The 23,563-nt window shown below is 41.0% G+C and overlaps 1 protein-coding gene across 1 annotated transcript in view; it reads right to left on the reverse strand.

The window, feature by feature from the left end:
- The window catches only part of COL6A6 (collagen type VI alpha 6 chain), a 111,235-nt gene that overhangs the window by 12,710 nt on the left and 74,962 nt on the right, over positions 1-23,563 (reverse strand). The window contains exons 28-34 of the mRNA XM_038002892.2: positions 23,061-23,123; positions 21,923-21,958; positions 21,767-21,803; positions 19,792-19,803; positions 15,257-15,750; positions 6,059-6,155; positions 2,536-3,207 (exon numbers count right to left, since the gene is read on the reverse strand). Coding sequence (XP_037858820.2) covers positions 2,536-3,207; positions 6,059-6,155; positions 15,257-15,750; positions 19,792-19,803; positions 21,767-21,803; positions 21,923-21,958; positions 23,061-23,123 — 1,411 coding nt within the window. The remainder of the gene's footprint in view (positions 1-2,535; positions 3,208-6,058; positions 6,156-15,256; positions 15,751-19,791; positions 19,804-21,766; positions 21,804-21,922; positions 21,959-23,060; positions 23,124-23,563) is intronic.

The following is a 23,563-nucleotide window of genomic DNA, read 5'->3' on the forward strand; positions in this document are numbered from 1 at the left end:
GGAATCTTTAAAACCGACTTTAGAAAACACGCCCCTTCTGAATTTATAGGTGAATTCAACTAACTTTTCAGTAAGATCCTCTTAGCTGCTAAAGCAGGTCAACCATTAGAGGAGATACCATGAGCCAGTTCTAATGGTCTGGCTTTTAATTGATATAAACTAACAAGAGTATTTATTTATTTGCTTCTTAGAAATATCAAAATGCAAAGGGAAAAAACATTTTCTTTATGGTCTTTGAATCAGTAACAACAGCACTAACATCTTGGGTTCAGTTCATTAGTGGCTCATTTCATTTGGAAGTGTATTAATTTTTCATAACAATGAAGCATGCCTCTTTTTGTACCATGTAAAGATTTAAAAGCCATTTTTGATGGGAATTCTTAAAAATGTATTCTATATTTCTTTGAAGCATTAAATCAAATAGATTTGCTAAACACAACTAGATCTCTTCCTAGTCACCCAGGGTCATGATAAGTAGCAAGTTGGTCCTGGACTGTGATCCAACACTGTCTCCAGAGCTGCTGTTGTAGGTAGGACTGTGTGCTCTGGACTGAATGGCCTAAGACTATGAGGCTACTGTTATTGAGCACTTGAATTTTAATTTCTTTTTATCTGTGTTAAGTATCAGATGGTTTGTCAACACTTTTGTTTCTCTTAGAAAATGTGATTGATTGATGTGGACTGTGCTTGACAGTCAACTCTACTATAACAGTATATTTAAGTAAGAGCCACAAAGCGAAGGAGCTAGACCAGAAGACTAGTCAGTAACCAGGACTGTTTTGGTCACTCCTTGATACCCAGCATCAGAACAGTGAGTGGCTCAGAGAAGTTCCCCAATAAATATATGTTAATGTTGAGTGCGTTAGTGCAAGTCTGTGGGCCTGCTATGGAATTAAGCATGTAGACTTGAACATGATTATGCAAAGTCTTTCTTGACTTGTACTTTCATAGTTACATTTTAAAGATTGCAGATTTATAGATCTAAGTTCCAGAAGAATGGTATATAATTTCATCATCGTTATAGTTTTTCCAAAGCACTTTATATATCTCTCACGTACCCTAAGTACTTTTTTCTTAAAACATCTTTTTACCTTTCCTCAGTTGGGGGCAGGGGGTGATGCTATTTATCTAATAAAATTTGGCTAATAACACATAAACCACTACCAAGAATTTTGGGGGAGTGGGGAAGGAAATTCCATCATAAGACTTCTTCCAACTTCTTGCCAAACTCTTGATGAGAGTTTCTTTACAAGTTTATCAGTCTTGAGAGGTGTACTTTTTTTACCCTTACAAATGCCTTATGATTCTTTTCTTCAGAATGACCCCATCCCCATTTTTTTCCTTTTATCCTTAGCTTTTCTTTCTGGCTTCTATTCCAGAATACATCCACATAAATTTCATTCTGGGAGCTTATTGTTCCTATCCAAGTGTTTCTCAAACCATAATATACGTATGAGGCACCTGGGGATCTTTATAATATGCAGATTCTGGTTCAGAATGACTGCGCTGGGTCCTAAGATTCTATGTTTCTAATAGGCTCCCAAGTGACACTGGTACTACTGGTCCTAGAGTCAGTTTGAATCATAGAGGATATACTATCAGCCCCAACAACAATCTCCAAGGCTTCTTTAGACCTCACCCTACAATGATTGATAAGTCTATGTCTCTACAGCTTTAACTGGGCTTGCCATGTAATATCACAGGCACATTTGAGACACAATTAGGACTTCAGTTGAGCCACATTGGGTATTCTTTAGCCTGTGTGTTCATTTTTCTGTATCTGGACTGCAAGGGATCATTTACCATGAAAACATTTGCAAATCCTACCAAGTGCTTTTCACCCTTCAGAATCATATTAGGATACAGCTTATTGTTATCCATCCTGTTGCATTCAAAATGGATTGCATATTTTCAAGGCAAACTTACTCCAAGAAATGCAGCCCATGTTTCTTTTTAATGGGCACCAGTTACACTAATTACTGGCATCATAAAAAGAGCCATTAACAAGGCTAAGAAAGTTTTGCAAGGCTGTATTTTTCATTCTGACAGGTAAAATGGTATCTCCTAACACTTCAAACTCTGCCTCAGGAACTTGTGAAAGCAAAGCCAAGAACTGTTTAATTTTTCTTTGGCTCTCTTTTTTGGTGCCTTAACAGATAAAACTTTCCATCAAAGGGCAGTATGCTAAGGTTACATGGCAAGGATTTCTACTTTGTAGCTAAAGTCCAGGCTGTGACTTCACACCCCCGGACTGCACTGCTCCATGAAGACAGATGTGTGAACAGCTGCTTGTTATGCTTGCTTCTCCATAGGAACCAGAGGCATAAAAAAAAAATGAGCCAGAAAACTAAATGTGTAGGAACCAGAGGTTTCCTCCCTTCTACCATCTGTCATTATATATTTTCCTTTCTGACCCTGAAGTGCCCTTGAAGACAGACAAGAGGTTTCTAAGTATCCATGTTAGCTCATCAACCTTTTCTTAGTGATACCGTGTATATTCTTAATGTGCAGAGAAGAACAGATTTTATGACTTACGCCTGATTGAGTTTATAAAGGTCTTCACAAACTTCACACCATAACTGTGGTCAGGTTTATGAATTCGGCCAAGCTGGACCAAGTGGTGATCCAAAGGGTGGCTAGCGAGATCCTCCAGTTCCTTGTCATCCCAGGTAGGGCCAAGGGAAAATACAAATAGGGCATACCCTTGACATTTGGCTCGCAAAGATTCCTTCTTTAAGATTTCCCCATCTAAGTGGCTGGTTTCCCCAGCAGATATCACAAATATGACTTTGTTTCTTCTCAGATTGGGTGCAGTTAAAAAGACATTGTCCAGAGTCCACTGTAAGGCATGACCAATAAAAGCATCTCCATTTAGTTGTTTAACTGACTCATCCACATGCCTCTTCATGAGGCGCTTACTGCTATAGGTGGTAAGATTGAACTCAGCTCTAACTGGACTCTTCTGAGTGTTGGGTAGGAAGTCGGGGGGAGCATGGCTCAATAGGGCCACCCGGTCTCCAGTGACAGAAGTCTCCGGCTCTGGGGTGATTTCAAAGTGATCTAATAGTGCTCCCAGGAAAGCTCTTATGTCTTCAAATTCAGCACTTCCCACGTTCCGGGAGCCATCCAGAAGGAAAGCAGCATCCATGTAAGACTGCACAGGGGGTGGTCTGGCTTGGTCACAAGAAGCATCTGGCTTGCATACATCTGTGAACCAAAAGTCATTCTGGGTTATTAAGTAGAAATAGAAAAGGGAAGATAGCATGTCAAATATTTTGACATTTAGAAACTGCATAGTCTTTGATGTTAAAATAGTGACTAAATACTTTAATAGTAACAGGAAGATTTCCTAGTACATGGTTTGCATCTGTCTCCCAAAAGTACAGATTTTATATCCAGCCTGTGTCTTGGACTCCATTTACTAAAGCTATCAGACTTTTAAAGATTAAGCTGTTTTCAACAGAAGTTTAATCTTGGCTGTGTTTCAAGTTTATGTCTTTGGAAGTGGACAGTTTGTCTCGTGTATGCAAGGGTATACTGTATCACAACATAACAGTGACTGATCGCTCTAGATTGACAATATTATCACTATGCTCATACTGTTCTACTATGAAGAAGTGCTTACAAAGTAAAAGTGAAAAAAGCAATGTATCTTTTATTTCAGTTTAAATAAGTTTATAACTCAATGTCTACCTATGAGTGATCCTTAAGGACAAAGTTCATCTGTGCATTTCCATAGTGCTCATTAGCTGAAAACTGAATACATGTTTGTTAAATGAATATTGGATATTAATGGACTTTCCTAAATGAGGTCATTTTATAAATATGCATATCTCATTTAATAAAAGAATGCATAGTACTAAAAACAGACAGGATTTTATTGAATATGACCACAATGAATATTCAGAGGAATAAAAAAATGGAAATGGAAGGATCTTAGAGGTCATTTAACCTTGTAATTTTACAGAAGAGACTGTGGCCAGGATAGTAAAATAATTTTGCCAAAGGACACACGAGTATTTCCAGAAGTTTCTATATATGAAGTCAGCATTTTATTGTTAGAGATGAGGCCAGGTGGTATAGTAGTGGGGAGGTCCCTTGGCCTGAGAGCTGGGATGCTTGGGTTCTGGTCTCGTTTCAGTAACAAGCTGTGTGCCCCTAGCCAAGTCACCACTGGGCCTCAGTTCAGCATAGTTCTGCAAAATTAGGTGGTAGGACCAGACTCACCTACAGACCCCTTTCAGGACTGATATTTTATAATCCTAGGTTTTGAATACTAATTGATAGTTGAGAATGAAAATAGCCTCTTTAATAACCAAAGATAAGAAAGAAACATGGAGTAGCATGACTATGGACAGCTGGTACTAGATATATAGGTATAGGCCACGAATAAAAGCTTAGATGAAAGATTAATAAGCAGAGTGCTGATCCTAGGGGATGTAACAAAATTCTCACTACAGTCTTGTTCATGGGCTCAATAAAGATATGACTTTGGATAAGTTATGATTCCCTTACTGAAATTTACTAAAATTTTATGGTCCTGTATAATGGTCAGATGATAGAACAGTCACCTGTGTGCAAAGCAGTTTCTAAAATCAGGGACAGTAGGCTGCCCATTTGCTCAGTTTTGTAGGATTTTTAATTGCAGGAAACGACAGCCAAAATCTTTTATTATACGCCTAAGAGACAAAACAAGGTTTTAAGCCAAGAAATGAAGCCAAAATCTATCCCCAGTCACACATGTGCAACTTCTGACTATGCAACATACCATCACACTGTTGAAACTGACATGTTTGAAAAAGCAACTGAGAATACATGGGGTAGAATGTACCTCCCCACAGTATGTAAAGCACTTTAACTGTTTTGAGTAAGACTGCCAGTGCCTAAACCAATTCTGTGCAGTCAAGAGAAAGAGAGGGAAATTTACTAGAGGGGAGCAGAGGGAAGACAGAAAGAAGAGGGGTTATTAGAAGACCAGAAACCCTACTTCTCCCTCAGAATTACTACCTTCCTCATTTAGGTCATTTATATGGCAGCCTTTTTCACCTCACTGATACATGTGAAGGAGAAAAATCAAGCATTTTCTACAGGCTCAAATGGAGAGGTTTAGGGAGCAGAAGAATGAGACCTCTGTTTTTCATAAACTGCAAATGGTTTAGAGTTAGCCGCCTTGGGTTTGATAAGGCTGTGAAGCCCTGAGCAAATTATTATCTCTAAGCTTTATTTTCCTCAACTGTAAAATGGAACTAACAGTAGTTCAAATGTTTTAGGGTGATTTTAAAGACTGAATGACATAATTCATTTAAAGATATTAAAACAGTGCTTGGAATATAAACACAATCGTTTAAGTATTAACTGTCATTATCACCATCATTGATACTACATGAATTAGAACAGTGCATGGCCGATAGAAAATGCTTTATATCTCTTAGCTATTACAGCCACCAGTGACTCCAGTGGCTTCCACTTTGTAGTTATTAGAACACTCAAATGGAAGATTAGAGTTCAGTTTTCTAGTTAGACCTATACATTATGTATACAACACTATAAATAAATCAACACTGCAAATCTTTCTGATGCTTAATATTTGGGAGACTTTTTTCAATGAGAAATGTATGAATTTTGCTATTTTCCACTTTGACTGTACTAAAAAATATTCCCAAGCAGGTAGGAGGGTGCTGAATTGCTTTCAAGCATTTCTTTGTGGCTGTGAACATTTGAGATTTAGAAAACACATAAATATACTTTATAGCATAAAAACTTGGCAATGAAGTAGGCTAAGTTGTTCTAAGAATAATTACCGTTTCCTGTAAGCTGCACTATGTAGAAAGGCCTGGAATGTAACTCTTTTGCTGGGATATATAGGGAGAGACCATGTTTGCTGAGCTGAGAGGATTCATCTGTGGAAGATGAAGTGTGACAGGGCGCATCCAGAACCCCAGAGAAGTCCTCCCAAGGCCATGAGTATCCCTGCTGCCAAGTTCCAGTTGCCCCTGCCAATGGTGACTCAACATGCTTAATAGGCCTGATCAAATTATCTTCTCTCTGTGGGTCTTACCATAGCAGAAAGTGCACCGCTGGAGTCTCTCTAATGCTGGTATGTAGTCAGCTCCAGAGGGAACCACTATTACTTGAAATGTGCCAGTGTCGTCAATCTAAAAGAAGCAGAAGCAACAGAAAGAAGAGCTTAGTGGGTAGGGCTGCAAGAACCTCTTAGGACTACATAGAGAACTGACATCTGGAGAGAGTAACAGTGCTCCTTCTAAGAAGGTGCTGGGGAGGCACAGCATGTGAGCATGGCTAAAGCTCTGCCTGGGTTTAAACCTTGACTCTCAATTTAGCTATATGACAACTTATTTTCCACGTTTCTTCATCTGTAAAATGAGTGTACTACTACTACCTCCTAACAGGACTACTGTGGGCATTAAATGAGTTCACATTTGTAAAGCACTTACTGACACAGGGTGAGTACAATGTGGGTAATGACCACAAAACATTTTCATATCTATTACTGCAGCAATACAGTGAGTTCTTATGCTCATCATCCCAGTTTTACAGATGGGGAAACTGAAGCTCAATGAAAGGTTAAAAGGACCGATCAAAAGACACTGAAGCCATTTAAGGAAGAGTATCAGAGACCTCCTCTCCCCCACCTGAGTCTCAGAGAACCATGTAAAATCACAGGATGCCCTTTATAAACAATCTTCAGGTTTCTACTATAAACTAGGCATTGAAGCTGTCTTTGAAATACACTCAGATCTATGTCCATGCAGTTCTCTGAACAACTCCCAACCCTTTCCCAACTTGGCCCCATTGCTAGTAACCCATGTGGGGAGTTTGAGGGTAGAGAACAGGGGGAAGATAAGGAGGCTCCAAACAAGAATTACGAGCTGCGCTAATCGACCCAGAGATCACAGATAATTAAAGAAAAACTGTAGGCATGACCCTAATGCCTAAGAGATGACTCAGATGATATTTTAGTTTTTCCCTGTGATTCTCCTGTCCTAAGCTAATGACTACTCTCTTTCTCTGGGAAGATCCGCCACCACCATAATTAATCCACAGAGGTAGAACTTCAGCAGTTGTTTATATGGAGTAACTCAGTCTTCAACCAGAGCTGACTGGACTAGATATGGTGTTGAAGTAAATGTGGCCTGAGGACACCTCTGTACTTTGAGTCCTCATGTAACCAACTGCAACCTAACTTAGTACGTACTAACTGAAAACCTATCTTAGGAGTTGTTATTTTTTTTACAAAGAGTAGAGTCTTAGCCAATCATAGCAGCTGTGCTTCAGTTAGTCGCAAGTGGCCAACTGATTAGACCATGTTCAAATGAGGCAAAGGCCAAGCTGTAATCAGTCAAGCTGTTTCTGTACTTCCATTTTCATCCATAAACACTGCCTGCCACATTGTGAAGAGCAGCTCTCTGAAACTCCTCTGGTTCTGAGGGCTGCTCGATTTGATGGCAGCGGCGGCCCACCTGGAGTGGCCACTGCCATGATGCTGGCTGCAGTCGGGCCCACTAGGCTTGTTCCACTCATTCAGCCTGGCAGACTGTGCTTGGCTCATGCTACCTGAGTGCAGTCGGGGCTGCACACTCCATGGAGCCCTGGGAGCTGGGAACAGGTGGAAGCCTCACCCACTCCTGAGTTGGCAGGGTGAGAGCTCCTGCTCCTTGAACACAGCTGCAGCCATCCAGCTGTGGCTCCAGACCCAGGCATCTTTGTGCTCTTGGGGGCTGGGAGTGGGCAGGGGTCCTGCCCTCCTGGGAGCAGTTGCAGCCGCCTGGCCCTAGCTGTGGGCCCACACATTTCTGCACTCTTGGAGACCCAGGAAACCCTTGCCCCTACCAGCTCAGAAGTGCCTGCTCCCACTACCCAGCCTCTCCCTGCTCCGGCACCTGCTCTGATCTTGGAGCAAAGTTGAGACTGAGCCCAGGCACTGTTGCAACCCGGCCAAGTGTGCACACACTAGGGGCACTGCTGACATGCCAGCCTCACTGCCTCAGCCCCCTCCCGAGTTTGGGTGCTAATGAGCACGAGAGGCCAAGAGGGGTGCTCAGGGCAGCTTGGTGCTGGCCCTCAGTGCAAACAGCCTGGGATCCAGTGGATGACAGAAGGAGACAAGCCAGCCTCTGCATGGAAAGGGGTAGGTCCTCAGTGAAACCCCACCTTCAAGCCAGGAGTGGCCCAAAGCCTGGGGGCTGGGCTGACAGACCAAAATGGGAACTTATCGTGCTTTTTCTGGCCCGTCCATGGCCTCCCATGAATCAATCAGCACACACTTCCTCCCCTCTGAAACCCATAAAAACCCCGGACTCCGACAGACTCAAGGAGGCCACCAGATGACCAGCTGCAGAGAGGAGCTACCCACCCCAGGGCCTCCTCTCTGCTGAGAGACAGACACTTTTCAGGAGACCCTGCCTGCAGAGAGGAGCTACCCACTGCAGGTCTCCTCTGAGCTGCTCTGTCACTAATAAAGCTCCTCTTCACCTTGTTCAACCTCCACTTGTCTGTGTACCTCATTCTTCCAGGATGCAGGACAAGAACTCAAGATCCATTGAATGGTGGAGCTAAAAGAGCTGTAACACAGACAGGGCTGAAACATGCCCCTTGTTCACCACGTTGCGGGTGACAACAAGATGAGGAGAGGAGAGAAGAGCTGCAACCTTTTGGAGCCCAGACCTAGGAGCTTGCCAAGTCAGGGCTGTGACACCCTCTCTGGGGCTCTGCAGTTCCTGGCATCTCCAAGCTTCCAGGTGCCACCGTGTTCTCCAGTACCATCTGTGGAAGCTGCTTGGGGTACACCTGGTCCAGCCACAGCCTCGTGGGGAGCTGCCTCCCTGCCATGCCACACTCACTTGCTCACACACCCCTTGCTGCCCCACGCCTTGCTTGCCCTTGGTGGGTGTGAGATTCAGGCTGGTAGTGTGAGTCAAGCACAGCCCGCCAGGATGAATGGGTGGAACGAGCCTAGTGGGCCTGAGTAAAAACTTGGGCAAAGGCACCACTGGCCACAGAGGTTTCCAGCTGGTGAAGCAACACCCCAAGGATCCAATGACAGATTTACAAATGACTTTTAGTGCAAATAAACTCTGCAAAATTTAACTTGCCTAAAGTTTTTAACACTTTGGTATCAAAAATGGGATCCAAAGTGGACTTCCAGTGACTCCCAGGAGCACCAAGTGACTAGGTAAATATACCTGCCTGGTCTATTGTGACCACTGATCTCTCACAGCAACTGGGATCATGGGTAAGTTCTCTTTGATTCAAGCTCCACAAACTTGTGTTTTGAGCTTAAGTTTATTTGAGTAATTTCTATATTGGCTGAGTCCAAGATCAGATTGGATCCTATAATTAATAGGATTGCATCCAATTAGAGGCCTCAGATGTCTGACTGGGTCAGGCAGAAGCTGGACTGGGTCCAGTAGGTTGGTAATATTAAGGAAGACAGAGAAGAGTGGGTCCATCTGGATTCAATGAGTCTTCTATCTTGGAACCTATTTCTCTTCTAGAGAAATGGGTGAACCTTACCAAAAATAAGAGTTATAATGGCCTTATTTTTTAAATCTTTCCACCATGGGAAAGATTTAACCCAAACAAAATTGCTTATCTATGAGGCACTTTGGAGGGTAAAAAGGGGATCCTGGACACCTCAGGAACAATGGGCTATATTATCCATTACTAGCCATTATTCTGGAGCTCGCAAGATATGCACTTTTCCCAATTACTCCTACAGAGAACATCACTACTGTAGAACAGAAGATTGGCTCTTTGAGATGTCTTTTCAAGTTGTTTTGCATTTCTAATAATAATGGCTCCACCTGAATCCACCAACCACTCCTGTGGCCCCACCCAGAATTGACTCAGAGTGTATGAGGACCATTTTCCACACCCCTATGATTGCACTTCCAACCAATCAGCAGCAAGCACCATTGGCTAACCACTGCCCACTTCCCCCAAACTATCTGTGAAAAGCCCTAGCCTCTGAACTCTCAGGGAGACTGATTTGAGTAATAATAAAATCCCAGTTTCTTGTTCAGCTGGCTCTGCATTAATTAAGCTCTTTCTCTACTGCAATTCCCCAGCATGCTACATCAGCTCTATGTGGGCAGCAGGCAAAATGAACCTACTGGGAGGTTACATGAGCACAGGGTAAAAGCAAAGGCTACTTATCTGGACTCAGGACCAGAGGACACCTTGGCTCCAGATACTTATAATAAATTCTACTTAGGATATGTGTATATGGGTATACCTAAGCTAGCTTAAATTGGTTTTTGTGATCTGTAAACAAAGTAGTCATGACTATACACCAGGAGAAAGAGTCTGCATTATTAATAGCTATTAAGAGGTATCTCTATGCAATGTTTTAAGTAAATCATGCCTTCACTCCATCTGGATTGTGGTAAATGACTGGAAACCAAACCCAGTGTTCAGTTCAGACAGCATAGCTCAGACTAGCTGGGAAGGGCCAAGAGCTTTCTTATTGCCAACTATCAGGATCCAGGGGGAAAAAAAAATCACAGAACATTTCATCCAGAAGAAATCAGGAATCATGTCATCTATTCTCACCATTTTAAAGATGAGCCAAGTGAGCCCCAGAAGGGGTGGATTATGGAAGGCTCCAATTTAAGTTTTGCTCTCCCCAAACAAGGGCTACCTTCCATCTTCTGTATGAGCTACCTTTATGATTAGAGTTTTGTATCAGTGGGTCTCTAACTTAAGAGCAGTGTTTCTCAAGACATTGCCCAAACATTGCTGCCATTTGCTAACTAGTCTTGTGTTCTACACATTCTGCATGACTACAATGTGACCACTTCCATATTTCTGGTGTTGGTCCTTGTTAGTTTAGGCTCACATTTAATCACATATCAACACACTGGTGTCAACTTAGAGCGACATCAACCTTCTCATTGATTCTAGTGAGCTGTTTTATGGTGAGAGTCCACAGAGGGTCTGCACTCTCACCCAATACCTCCCCACTTCCCCCAACCTTTTCCCCCTTGACCAAGTAATCTTTCAGTCAGTAAAGTCTGGAAGATGTAGTTTTAGAGTTCATTCATCCTACCACATATCACTCGAGTAAGTATAGTAAGCATATTACAGAAAAATTCCTTAAAGTGAATGTGGGCTAGAGATTTAAAATAAAAGAGACCTATTATTTATGTTTCTTATTGCTCACTTCTTGTGGATTCAAAGAAGCACCAGCTTAAATGAAAGCACAGCTATTACACTCAAAGATGGGAGGTTTGGGGCATTTAGCAAATGGTTCTGAATGATACCCCACTCTTTCCTCTGTAAACATCATGGGGCATCTCTAAACATCTAAGAAAAAAATACAATGAATATTATGAATAATTTTCTTTTAGACAGTGATATATAAACAAATAAAAATTCTCTTCAAAATAAAAAGGTTGGGTACTAAAATGCTTATTTTCCATTAGAAGTCTCCCCCCATTTCAACTCTGTCTCCAATCACGAGAATCATCTATAATATCAAAAACTACACTTAATTTTCCCCTTACCAGCAATGCCACACAGCAGTGTAAAATAAAAAGCCAGGCTAGCTAAAAGACATATTTCTTATAAAAATATTGGAAAGGGAGAGTCACCCTAGATTGGAAGCCTCAACATGCAGCAAGTAAAATTTTATCAGAAGAGGCAATTGCTAAACAAATCTAAAGGCAAATTCCTAGGGACAAAACAAGCAAACAAACAAAAAACATGTTTTTTTCCATTAAAAAATGGTCCTCCATTTGTGAAGGGGGGCACAACTTGCCACTCAACTTCATACTATCATGAAAAACTTCCAAGATGGTGATCACAGTCCATTTGCTAAAACACAGGGAAATCAGTACATGCTGTCAGAGTGGGTGCTTCTGAGGCCCAACACACATGGTTGCACAGGTACCAAATTTCACGCTGGACTACTTAACTCCCAGATGGATCAAGATTTAGAAAAGCCTTGGTAGGTATGAAACAAACTAGGGTTTTAAAATGTGGACCCACAATAAAAATTGTGTCATTTGACACAATTGTGTCATGAGACTTTCAAGTTCTATTCTTAAAAAATAATGGACAACAGTTTGAACGTAGGTAAAGCACAACGGAAGAGAATGGATAAAATAAAGAAAAAGGCGGCAAACAGAGGTAGTAATGTAATTTCTCTTCTGTAATGTCAGACACTGGGTTCTAACCAAGTTGCATATATGGCTCTGTTTTGAACCCTTCCAGACAACCCTGCTTGGTTTCATCTTCCAATGTCAAGGTGGGCCTTTTGGTTTTCCAGTTTGCTCCTGCATCCTCAGACCCTAGGACAGTACCTGGTGTATAAAATGAGGCACTCACTAAACATCTGTTGGATGAAACTTGGGAGCAATTCTGACTTCATCTCTAACTCCATAGCAAGTCTGAGTTCCTGAGCTTGTTATAAAGCAACGTGGTCCTTGTTGTGTTTATTATCACTGAATCTGACCTGCTGATACCTGAATGAGAAGAGGCACCTCTCCAAGAGAAATGCATCACTGGGGTTTTCTTTTACTAACCTACATCCCAGCATGAGGCATCTCACACATTATTAAACTTTTGTTCTTTCTATACCTGTTGCAAAGAACTGCTCTTTGTTGAGCTTTTTCATTCATTCAACATTGGTTAAATATCTGATCTATGGCAGGGACCAGTAACCTAGAACATCAGCAGATACTGTTCCTATTGCCACACACCATACATTAGGAAAAATAAACATGAATCCGATAATCACACTTCAGTTGGTAGTGTTGGGGGCCAATGTGGCTTACATTAATGGGGGTCTTTTCAAGAACTTAAACCTTCATTGGTGCTCTTTTGAGATGAACTTTTTCAAAAAAGGAGTAAAGAGTTTCTAGAAGATTTGAGTAGAATCAAGAAACCAGATTCATCAATTTCTAGGTCAGACTGAACACTCAAAAGTTTAAAACACAAAGTACATTTTCAGAAGTTAAACGTTGTGCACACACCTTTGAGTGGGTGGGCGTCAGTTTAAGTTTACATCACAATTTGCGTCAGGAGAGAGTTATCTTCTTTTATGACTAAATAAAACCAAGGGATGAGGGAATTACAAGGACTGTGTAACCAAAATCACTTATAGAATTTTGTAGCTACTGCTGCTTCTCATAGCAGCTACATTTGCATAGCGCAGCCCCGCCCTTTTCTACTTTATTGCATTTCCCTATCTGAACCTGATCCATCAGCCTTTCATTTGCATCGTTCTAAGATTAGTTCAATGATGCTACTATTAATAATAGCAGTTTCAACTCCTTTACAATCTAGATTTTATTATTATTAAACAAATTTTAGTTCAGGATCAAGCAACTGAATGCTAATAATTAAAGCAAAAGCTATCATTTTTTTTTTCTTTGAGATCGAGTCTCACTCTGTCACCCAGGCTGGCGTGCAGTGGTGTGATCTCGGCTCACTGCAACCTCTGCCTGCTGGGGTTCAAGCGATTCTCCTGCCTCAGCCTCCTGAGTAGCTGGGATTACAGGCACATGCCACCATGCCCAGCTAACTTTAGCATTTTTAGGAGAGATGGGGTTTCACCATGTTGGCCAGGATGATCTTGATATCTTGACCTCGTGATCTGCCCACCTCAGCCTCTCAAAGTGCTGGGATTACAGGCGTGAGCCACCGCACCCAGCCAAAAGCTGTCATTCTTGAGTGACACTAGCACTAATGCAGTGTTGCATCAATTAATCTTCACACTAACTCTAGGAACCAGGTACTTTCTGCTTTTGACATTTTACAGATGAGAAATGTATTCCAGCTCTGTTATGCTTATTTCAACACTTCCACAGAAAATTTAGAGCAGTGGAAAGGGCCTCAAAAGGCCACTTTTAGCTTCTAATCTAGGAAAAATAGAAGTCACCCTCCACAGGTGAGTGACCGCCCCTATAAAAGACCTGCAGAAAAAGGTAACATCTTGTCCACCGGCATTAATCCATGCCCAGTAAATCAACATTGCCTTTCAAAAGTTCTCTTTTAAAACCTGAAGTTTCCTACTGCTGTCACCCCCAGTTTCTCTAATAAGAGATTTTGCAAATTTGGAATTCAGCTGGCTTATTTTCTCCAGTAATACTTTTTCATATGCTTGAAGACAATGATTGTTTCTTGTATGTCTTCTTTTCTCAAATTTTCAAATGGCTGGCCCTTTTTTTTTTTGAGACAGAGTCTCACTCTGTCACCCAGGCAGGAGTGCAGTGGCACGATCTTGGCTCTGCTGCCCAGGTTCAAGTGATTCTCCTGTCTCAGCCTCCCGAGTAGCTGGGATTACAGGTGCCTGCCATCGCGCCCAGCTAATTTTTGTATTTTTAGTAGAGACGGGGTTTCACCATGTTAGCCAGGATGGTCTCGATCTCCTGACCTTGTGATCCGCCCACCTCGGCCTCCCAAACTGTTGGCATTACAGGTGTGAGCCATTGCACCCAGCCCTGCATTTCTTATTTAAGTTAAATTTTCCAGTGCCTCTTCGCTGCTCCCTGGGCCCCATTCATGGTCTCCACATGGAGAACAGAACATCGTGTGGTGCCAAGAGGCCAACTGGAAGCACGCTTTGCTGGGCCCAGCAGGTCCCCAGTGATGAAGCCCTGCCACTGAGCCACTATTAACGGGATATTTTAAAGTTATCCTCAGTCATCTTAATCCCAGGTGATTTATTTAGGAATGCAACACATTTCCAATTTTACTCCACAAGCTAAGAAGCTATAACTGGAATGGCTTTTCCTTTATAAATTGCAGGTCGTTACATAATTAGCAAAGTTATAAAATCAGCCAATTGGCTTTTATCACACAGCAACAATTACTACCCTAAGTGACATGTATGTTTACTGGCCTCCTGATTCTGTATCTTTAGATTCAGAGGCAACTCAAAGAGTAGCCCGGGGAAGCACTAGAGCAGCAAACTTGAAGTTCTGACATTGTCATTTCTTAGCTGTGGGAATCGGGAAAAGTGGCTTAACTTCTGCATGCTCAGTTTCTCATCATCTATTTTATACACACTACTTGTGAAAATTAAACAGGTTAATGCATAGACATTATCCCATTTAATAGAGCTTAACATGTTCCCAGTACACAGTAAGAAATACTTATTCTACTCTGACGATCCAGAATTTTTTAAACTTCCTAACAAATGACCCTGATTTTGAAGGCAAGGTAGTATAGGGGCTTCTGAACACAGGCAAGAAAAATAAGAATTGTCGTGTGAAAGGTTTCACCCTCATACCGCAAATGCGCGCCTGACCGAGGGCACGTTGCTGAAAGTGATCACCACGGGAATGATTTCAAGCGCGCTGAACTCCATGGCAGCCGTAGTGATGGACTGGGAATCCGCAGACTGACCGCTGCTGAAAAATGTGGCAATTCTTCTCGTGTGCGCCCCCGGAAGCGTCCGCTTGAAGACATTCCTGGAAATAAACCGCATTGCTCTGCCAATCTCCCGGCTGGAAGGGGATCTCTCATAAGGAATAGCTTTAATTTCCCTGAGAAGTTGATTCTTCTTGTAGGCATCTGAGAAGCGCACGAGGTGCCTGGCGTGGGAGTTATAGGAGAGGATGGCGATGCGCGCTCCCACGGGGCAGCTGTTCTCCCGGACTTTAATGTCTTTCACCAGGAAAGCCATCATTTCCTTCATCCTCTCAAATTCCCGCTCAGTGACATCCCGGGACTGGTCCAGGGCAAACACCAACTCCGTTGGGTGCACTGGGCATTCAAGTTTTCCTAAAAGACCATATCCCTTATCACATAGCATCCTTATTATTTATTTTTTTGAAAAAAAAAAAGACACATAGAAGGCAAAGTAATTTTAAATGTTAACTATTCAAATACTTAAAGAGAGTAAGTAATTTAAGTACTAAAAGAGAGTAAGTAATTTAAGTACTAAAACAAACATGTAAAATATTATATATTTAAATCTTGAATAATTATAGATGTTATTCTAAAAGCCGAGTCTGCTCTTTTGAATCAGGCACAAAAGGAAAACATCTGGAATTCAGTTTTATTTTATATGAAATGTTAAAGTTGATTATCAAATTCCTTCTAAACAATAGAGAGCTCCTGGAAATACTCTTCATCTACAGAGACTGGATTAAAAGTGTCAAGTTTTATTGGTGAAACTTCACTCAGTTCAACACATTTCTTCTTTTACTTAATAAGGAAATGTAATAAGAATTAAAAAGGAATGGCTGTGAAAGCTCTGCTGATAATTTTAGAAAAATTGGAAGAAAACTGACATAGTTCACAGAGCAAAGCATGAGATGCAAAGAGAGTAGGCAATACAGGGTAGAGTTTGGCGCCCTTGGCCCAATCACTAACCAGCCATGTGACCCTGTCCGAATTACTCATCCTGTCTGTGCCTCAGTTTTTTCATCTATAAAATGTGAGTCATAACATCACCTGCTACACAGGTCTGAGGTGAGCATTAAATGAATCAGCACAGGTAAAGTACTTAGAATAACAGAACTTGGCACATAGTAGGTGCTCAATAAATGTCAACCATTGCTGTTATAATTACCATTCCAGATTTTTTCACTGTGAGAAATACATCACTAAAACGAGACTGAGGAAAGCTTTAACAGATACATTTTTGTTTAACAGTTACAAATACAAGTTTACTCAATAAATATGCCTTATTACTTAGAGAAACTGACTACGGTTGGTAAGCTCTCCTGTAAGTGTTAACTGCATATTTTATGCATCTGTACTCATTGATTTCAATTCATTCTAATCTCAGTACCTTGCCCTTGTCACAGCTGACAACTTATTTTTGATTATCTGATTAATGTTCATTTATGCTAGTTTATGATGTATGGATAGGAACAGTATCTGCTGATCTTCTAAGTTATTAGTCCCTGCCATGTATCAGATATCTAACAAATGCTGAATGAATGAAAAAGAGCTCAAAAAAGAGCAGTTATTTGCAACAGGTATAGAAATAATGAAAGTTTAATAACATGGGAGATGCCCAGTGCTGGAATTTGAGTGGTAAAAGGACACCCCAGTAATGTGTTTCTCTTGGAGAGGTGCCTCCTCTCATTCAGATACCAGCAAGTCAGATTCAGAGATAATAAATACAGCAAAGACCATCTTGCTTTACAACAGGCTCAGGACCAGACTTGCTGGGGCTCATGTAGGCTGGCAAGGAGACATCCCTCCGCCATGGGCCAACTGGGCCTTGCCCACCTTAGTGCTAAACTATGACCTCCTCCCATCCTTGACTCCACGTCCTTCAGAGGCAAAAAAGTACCAGTGAGAATAAATGTTCAAACCCAAATCAAACTGTTCATCTCGATGGAGACAGGAAATCATTTATTAGTCTCCAAGTCTAAATTACTGGGCTGAACAGATTTTTATAAACTGAGGTGTCGCTTTTAGAGTTTAAAAAAGTAGGTAGAATTAAACATGAAAGTGGTTCTGTTGACTTTTTTGGGGGTGGTTATTTGCATATGGAAGCAAAACCAACAACAAAAATGCTTCAGATACAACTTAGAGATAAGGGTGGGGGAAGGTTCACAGCACTGGCAGAAGACATGAAAAAAAATTCAAGTTTTAGGAGAAAAACCTAAGGAATAATTCAGCTTCCAAAACACAAGCCCTAAAACCCAGCAAGCTGCCAGGAGTCCCAAGGAGTCTGGAGAAGCCTAGGCTGGATTGTAGTGGTACCTAGGAGGCCCTCCTCAAGAAGGGAGGGACTGCCACATGTGGGTCCCCAACTAACATGGCTCTGTCACCACACACTATGTATTGAGGACTGCTACTTGTCACAGAGAAGGACAGGGAGGCAAGGATCTGCCCAAACTACTGCCATGTAACCTAAACACAACACTGATGGTCCTTGTCCAGGTCACCATCCTATTTGCCTGAATACTACAGCCCTGTCTAAACTAGGCCTTTGGCTTTGACATTTCCCACCCTTCACCCTTGCCACAAGCCACTCTCCCCATAGCAGCCCAAGTAATATTTTAAAATTAGATCATGTTCCTCCCCTACGTACTTTCAACAAACTCTTTAATACCCTCCCCATCACCATTCAGATAAAATCCAGCCTCCTTATAATGTGCAAAGCTCAGCTTGCTCTGGCCTCTGCCTATTCCCCATGTTTTTATGTGCTGCTCTCCCCCTCCCTATATCTCAACCTTGTTGGGCTCCATCAGTTCCTAGGAAATGCCTAGGTCTGTACTGTTTCATGGCCTTTGCAAAGATGGTTCCTTTGGGGTTTTTTTTTGTTTTTTTGTTTTTTTGTTTTTTTTTTGTTTTTTTTTGAGACAGAGTCTCACACTGTCACCCGGGCTGGAGTGCAGTGGCGCGATCTTGGCTCACTGCAACCTCTACCTCCCAGGTTCAAGCGATTCTCCTGTCTCAGCCTCCCAAGTAGCTGGGGTTACAGGCGTGTGCCACCATGCCCAGTTAATTTTTTGTATTTTTAGTAGAGACAGGGTTTCACCATGTTGGCCAGGCTGGTCTCAAACTCCTGACCTTGTGATCCACCTGCCTTGGGCTCCCAAGTGCTGGGATTACAGGTGTGAGCCACTGCACCCAGCCAAAAGACGGCTCCTTTGTGTTCTTCAGTTTAAACTTTAATTTCACTGTCCCCAGAAAGAGCCCTCTGTCCAAAAACATCTCCCCCCTTACATTATCCCAGGACACAGCATCCTATGCTTTATCTCTTTCAAACAGCACCTAATGTGCTGGGCTTCCCTTTATTTGCTTGTGATCTGGATCCTCCGTAAGAATGGAAGTTTCTGAGCACAGGAAGCAGGTTCATTGTTCAACTCTGTATCCCTAATGCCTACTATAGATACTGGCACTTACTAGGCTTTCAACAAATATTCTTAAATGTGTGGATAAGCAATCAGAGGACATGGGTTGGTGGGCTTATACAAAAGGTAAAAGTGTATAAATGTATAAGAGGGTGATAAGTTTACACAAAAACATCATGTAAGCATTTGTAAGACACCTGAAACCTAGCACTGAAAAATATGAAGCCGACTTGATAATTAACATCAGGCATGAGCTCCATGGATTTTGGCATTATCTGAGTTGCACATTCCACTTACTTGCTATCTGATCATCCCCACTTTTATTCTGCCTTCTGCATCTTAATACCTAATTAACCACTGGATGACAGAGATGATATGACAGAGCGAGAAAATGAAGGGAGTAAGAAATACTATTTTTGGCCAGGCACGGTGGCTCACACCTGTAATCCCAGCACTTTGAGACTCCAAAGCAGGTGGATCACTTGAGCCCAGGAGTTCAGGATCAGCCTGGGCAACGTGGCAAAACCCTGCCTTTACAAAAAATACAAAAATTAGTCAAGCATGATGGCATGTGCCTGTAGACCCAGCTACTCGGGAGGTTGAAGTGGAAGGATCACTTGAGCCCAGAAGGTCAAGGCTGCAATGAACAGCGATCAGCCTGTGTGACAGAGCAAGACCCTGTCTAAAAAAAAAAACCCAACATATTTCTAAAACCTTTAAAAGGTGAATGGTGATGTTAGTCATTCAGATATTAATATCTTAATGATTTTTAAATTAATATTAATAAAAAACAAATTGCTTGGTTGAGAAATAGCTGTGAAGCTCAGCTAAAACTGAGTGATTTATTGGAGGCGAGACTCTGCTACCGGTATGAGGCAGTGGCAAAGAAAGCCCAGATAAAATTTGTATCATTTGGAAGCCAATACATTGCGCTAACTCATCTTTCCAGATGTATGACATTTTAGAGCTTGATTAAAGCATGCTGTAAATAAAGATTACTCACCACGTCTGCCAGCTGGGGAAGAAGAACAAAGGAGATTGGATTATTATTTGGTAGGAGAAGAGAGTTCTGTATCGTGCAGAAAAGAAAGGTTCTATCCTGTCTGCTTTTTGTCGATGACTCAAAAATCAAGGCAACAGAGTTTGGAGAAAATGCAGAGTCTAACATCTTGGTAAAAGCACTATTCCTTCCAAAGGGAAGAAGATGTGAGAAGTGGGACAACAAACAGCCATAAATCAGCGGCCTGCAGCCGGCTGTCAAGAGACAAAGAATCTTTGCCTGGGAGGGAACATGACATTGCAGGGAGGTGTGCTGAATTTGGAAAGCTGAAAGGTCCAACCTCTCTTTCCTCTAAATTTTCCCCATGTAGATATCTATAACTATCATTTCCATATATATAGATATATATACACACATATACACAAATGTATCTATATCTATGTATAGTATATATGTATATACATATTATATGCATATTTATATGTTATGTAAATATCAGAAGTGGATTTGCTCTGAATTAAATGAACACTTGCTTTAGACCTGTACTGTTCAACATGACAGCCACAAGCCATATGCAGCTACTAAAATTAAATAAAAATTCAGCTTCTCAGTTGCACTAGCCACATTTGAAATGCTCAAAGTCACATGTGTCTTGTGGTTACTGAATTGGACATCACAGGGAACACTTCCATCACTGCAGAAACTTCTATTGGACAATGCTGCTTTAGACTTCTCTCTTGCAGGGGCCCCTTGCAATGCCTTTCTTGGGAGGAACCCTAGCCACGTTGTTCGCACAATCACATACTCTTATAAAATAAAATATGCAAAAGTTAATGGTTATGATTTCTCTTTTTTGTTCTAAATAACACTTACTTTTGAAATACCTTTACATCCACTTTTAGATTTGTGATTTTGTATTGAGTCCCTTAAATTTTAAAAGATCAGGTCTCAACATATTTGGATCTGCCCTTGAGTCATTACAATTTACATGGTTCCTATGTCATAAAACCTACCGCACTAATTGAGCCCCAAAACAACCCATCTTCATGACTCAATATATACGTGTTTTGATTCCCATCATGGTTCTATTCTGCTACAAAAAGACAGAGTTCCAATAGACACTGCATTCAACGCTTTTAAATGTCTGTCTTTGAGACCAGTGTTCTCTACAGAAATAGGCTCTAATTTATTTTTCTTCCCCCAAAATATCGAGAGGAAACTTTTGGCTCCTCCTTTCTGTCATATTGTTACTTGGAAGAAAGTCATTACGCATTTGTAGATGAACACTGAAGAGTCAACTCTCTCCTAATCTTGCACATGAAATTTTTTTTTGATGGTATCAACACGCATTTTGATACAACGGGCCGCTAGAAGGGTTTAAAACAAATTCAAATGAGCATTTGCCAAACCAAAATATCATTCTGATTTTAAAATTTTGAGAAAGATAAAAAAAATACTGGCAGAATGAGTATTACTATGAATTTTTAAAGCAAATCAATCAGTCCAACAAAAAATAATCAAACATATCTTTCTGGGAAAGGAATAACAAACAACAAACCAAAGTCAGGACTCCCACCCACCAGGACACCCTATTGTCACAGCTGCTTCTTTCACACCAGGTGAATTCAACTCTGTCAGTTACTGTCAAGCATTCATAATCATCTTTTAAAAAGTTCCATGTGACTCTCAAGTGACTGATTTCACTATTAGGTGAATTCAGACATCAAATCTCAATTTTCTTTAGATTAAAAGCACTCAAGAGATTATTTCTTACTGCTTGACATGGGTTTCAATAGACATGATAGCAGCCAGAGAGGGAGTTAAAAGTCACCAGTCTATGCTGACTCAAAAATACATGCAGTGACATCTCTAATTTTAAAGAAATTGGCTGGTGAACTCTTTCAATTCTGAGTGTAGAGTTCTCTATTCTTGTATGAATGCTGACAACTTGGGTGATCATTTTAAGTAGGGTACTTACGACTGCGGTCTCGCACATACTGAATGAGCTCACATGTCTGCAGTTCAAAAATAAAACAGAAACAATTAAACAACAAACTACTAGGCCCTGAAGTTTAAAAATAAGTAAATTTAATGGAGCACCCAGAGCACTCTGTTGTAGTCGGGAGATACGTACAGAAAATGAAGCCAAGCCTTTGGCTCCTTTCACACCCTAGAAAAACAAACAAAACACTGTTTTAATGACTCTAGACATACACATCAGTAGCCAGTGTGCACCAACATCGCCCTCAGAAAGTGATAACTTTCAAAACTTTTATTCTCATTAAATTGTTAAGAGGGAAAAAAGAATGCAGGTAGATCCTCATTGCCTAATTAACAGTAACATTCTGGAAAGAACAAACTTTAAGCAGCAAGCTTGGTGCACACAAGCCTTGAGAGGCCACTTTTCTCCGGGCCCATCTCTGGATAACAAGTGTTGTCTAGAATTACAAGGATGGAGCTGACAACCTGAAACTTACCACAGAGCTCTGGAGCACGCCTACACCTCAGGACTAGCTAAAGTGAGCCACACAGGTGCAGGTGCCCTCTTTCATAGCAGAAGTTTCAAGGTCTTCAACCCCCTTTCTTTGAGCCACTGAACAGCAGCCAGAGCTGAACCTTAATCTGTTGCCATCATTGGTTAGCTGACAAAAGGATCGGGCTCAACTTGAACATCTGGAAAGGTTATCTCAACTACCTTCCCAAAACTATACACACACACACACACACACACACACACACACACATATATATAACTCTGTCAGGGTTTGGGATAGAAAGAACAAATGTAACTGGTTTTCATTTCATGCGTTCAATCCCATCTTCAGAAGAGGAAGAGTCTGTCTTCTTTCAAAGAGAGACACCCAAGGAAAAAAATGCAAGAGTCCCACCCGAACTCCTGAAGCAAGTAAGTTCCATGTGAATGCAGCACTGATCACAGTCACTATTTATTTCCTTTCACTTCCATTCATTCAATGATCATTTATTACATGTAGAAAGACTGCACAGATACAGAATATAATTGAGAACTACCATTTTAGTCTAAATACTTTTGATTTCCTCCTTCAATTTCCCCTCTCTCTCAAGAGATGTATTTAATCAGTATTTTTTCTCCTCTAAATATTTAATCAGTATTGTCTCACCCACAACGGTGGGCAAATAGCGGCCAAGAAGCAGAGACAGAAGGCATGCACATTTGGACAATGAAGATTTCATGCACTGACTTTTTTTTTAGTGGAAAAGGACCTGGTGTGGTTTATAGTTTTTCTACTTACCTTACGTCCAGGAGGTCCTGGTTCCCCAGGGGATCCCATCTCTCCTGGAAGCCCAGCAGATATCTCAAAGGATAATTTAATTATTTAAAAATTATATTTATACATGTGTATATGTGTGTGTGTAAATTCAAACGTAAAAAAAATTAAAATTCAAAGGTGAAAGTTTGAAAGTGAAAATTTCACTTTTTAGAAAATTGAGAGTTTTCCAAAAAACATAAAGAAGGAAAAAATATTCCCAGCAATCCCTTCTTCCCCAAATAATCCTCATTAACATTTTGATGTCTTTTCTTATTTTTTTATGGTATTAAGATATATATTCTTTTTTAAAACTCATTTGAATCATACTTTTCTCTGTTACCTTTTAAACTAAATTTATCTCTGGACATTTTCAGTTACTAAATATTATTTGGCAAAATCATTTTTCACAGCTGCATACTATCCCATCACATGGTTGTACATGATTTAGTTAGTCCCTTACTGTTTGTTGTTGTAATAGGCAATGC

This window comes from Chlorocebus sabaeus, chromosome 15 (genome assembly GCF_047675955.1).
Source record: "Chlorocebus sabaeus isolate Y175 chromosome 15, mChlSab1.0.hap1, whole genome shotgun sequence".
Classification (NCBI taxonomy): domain Eukaryota; kingdom Metazoa; phylum Chordata; class Mammalia; order Primates; family Cercopithecidae; genus Chlorocebus; species Chlorocebus sabaeus.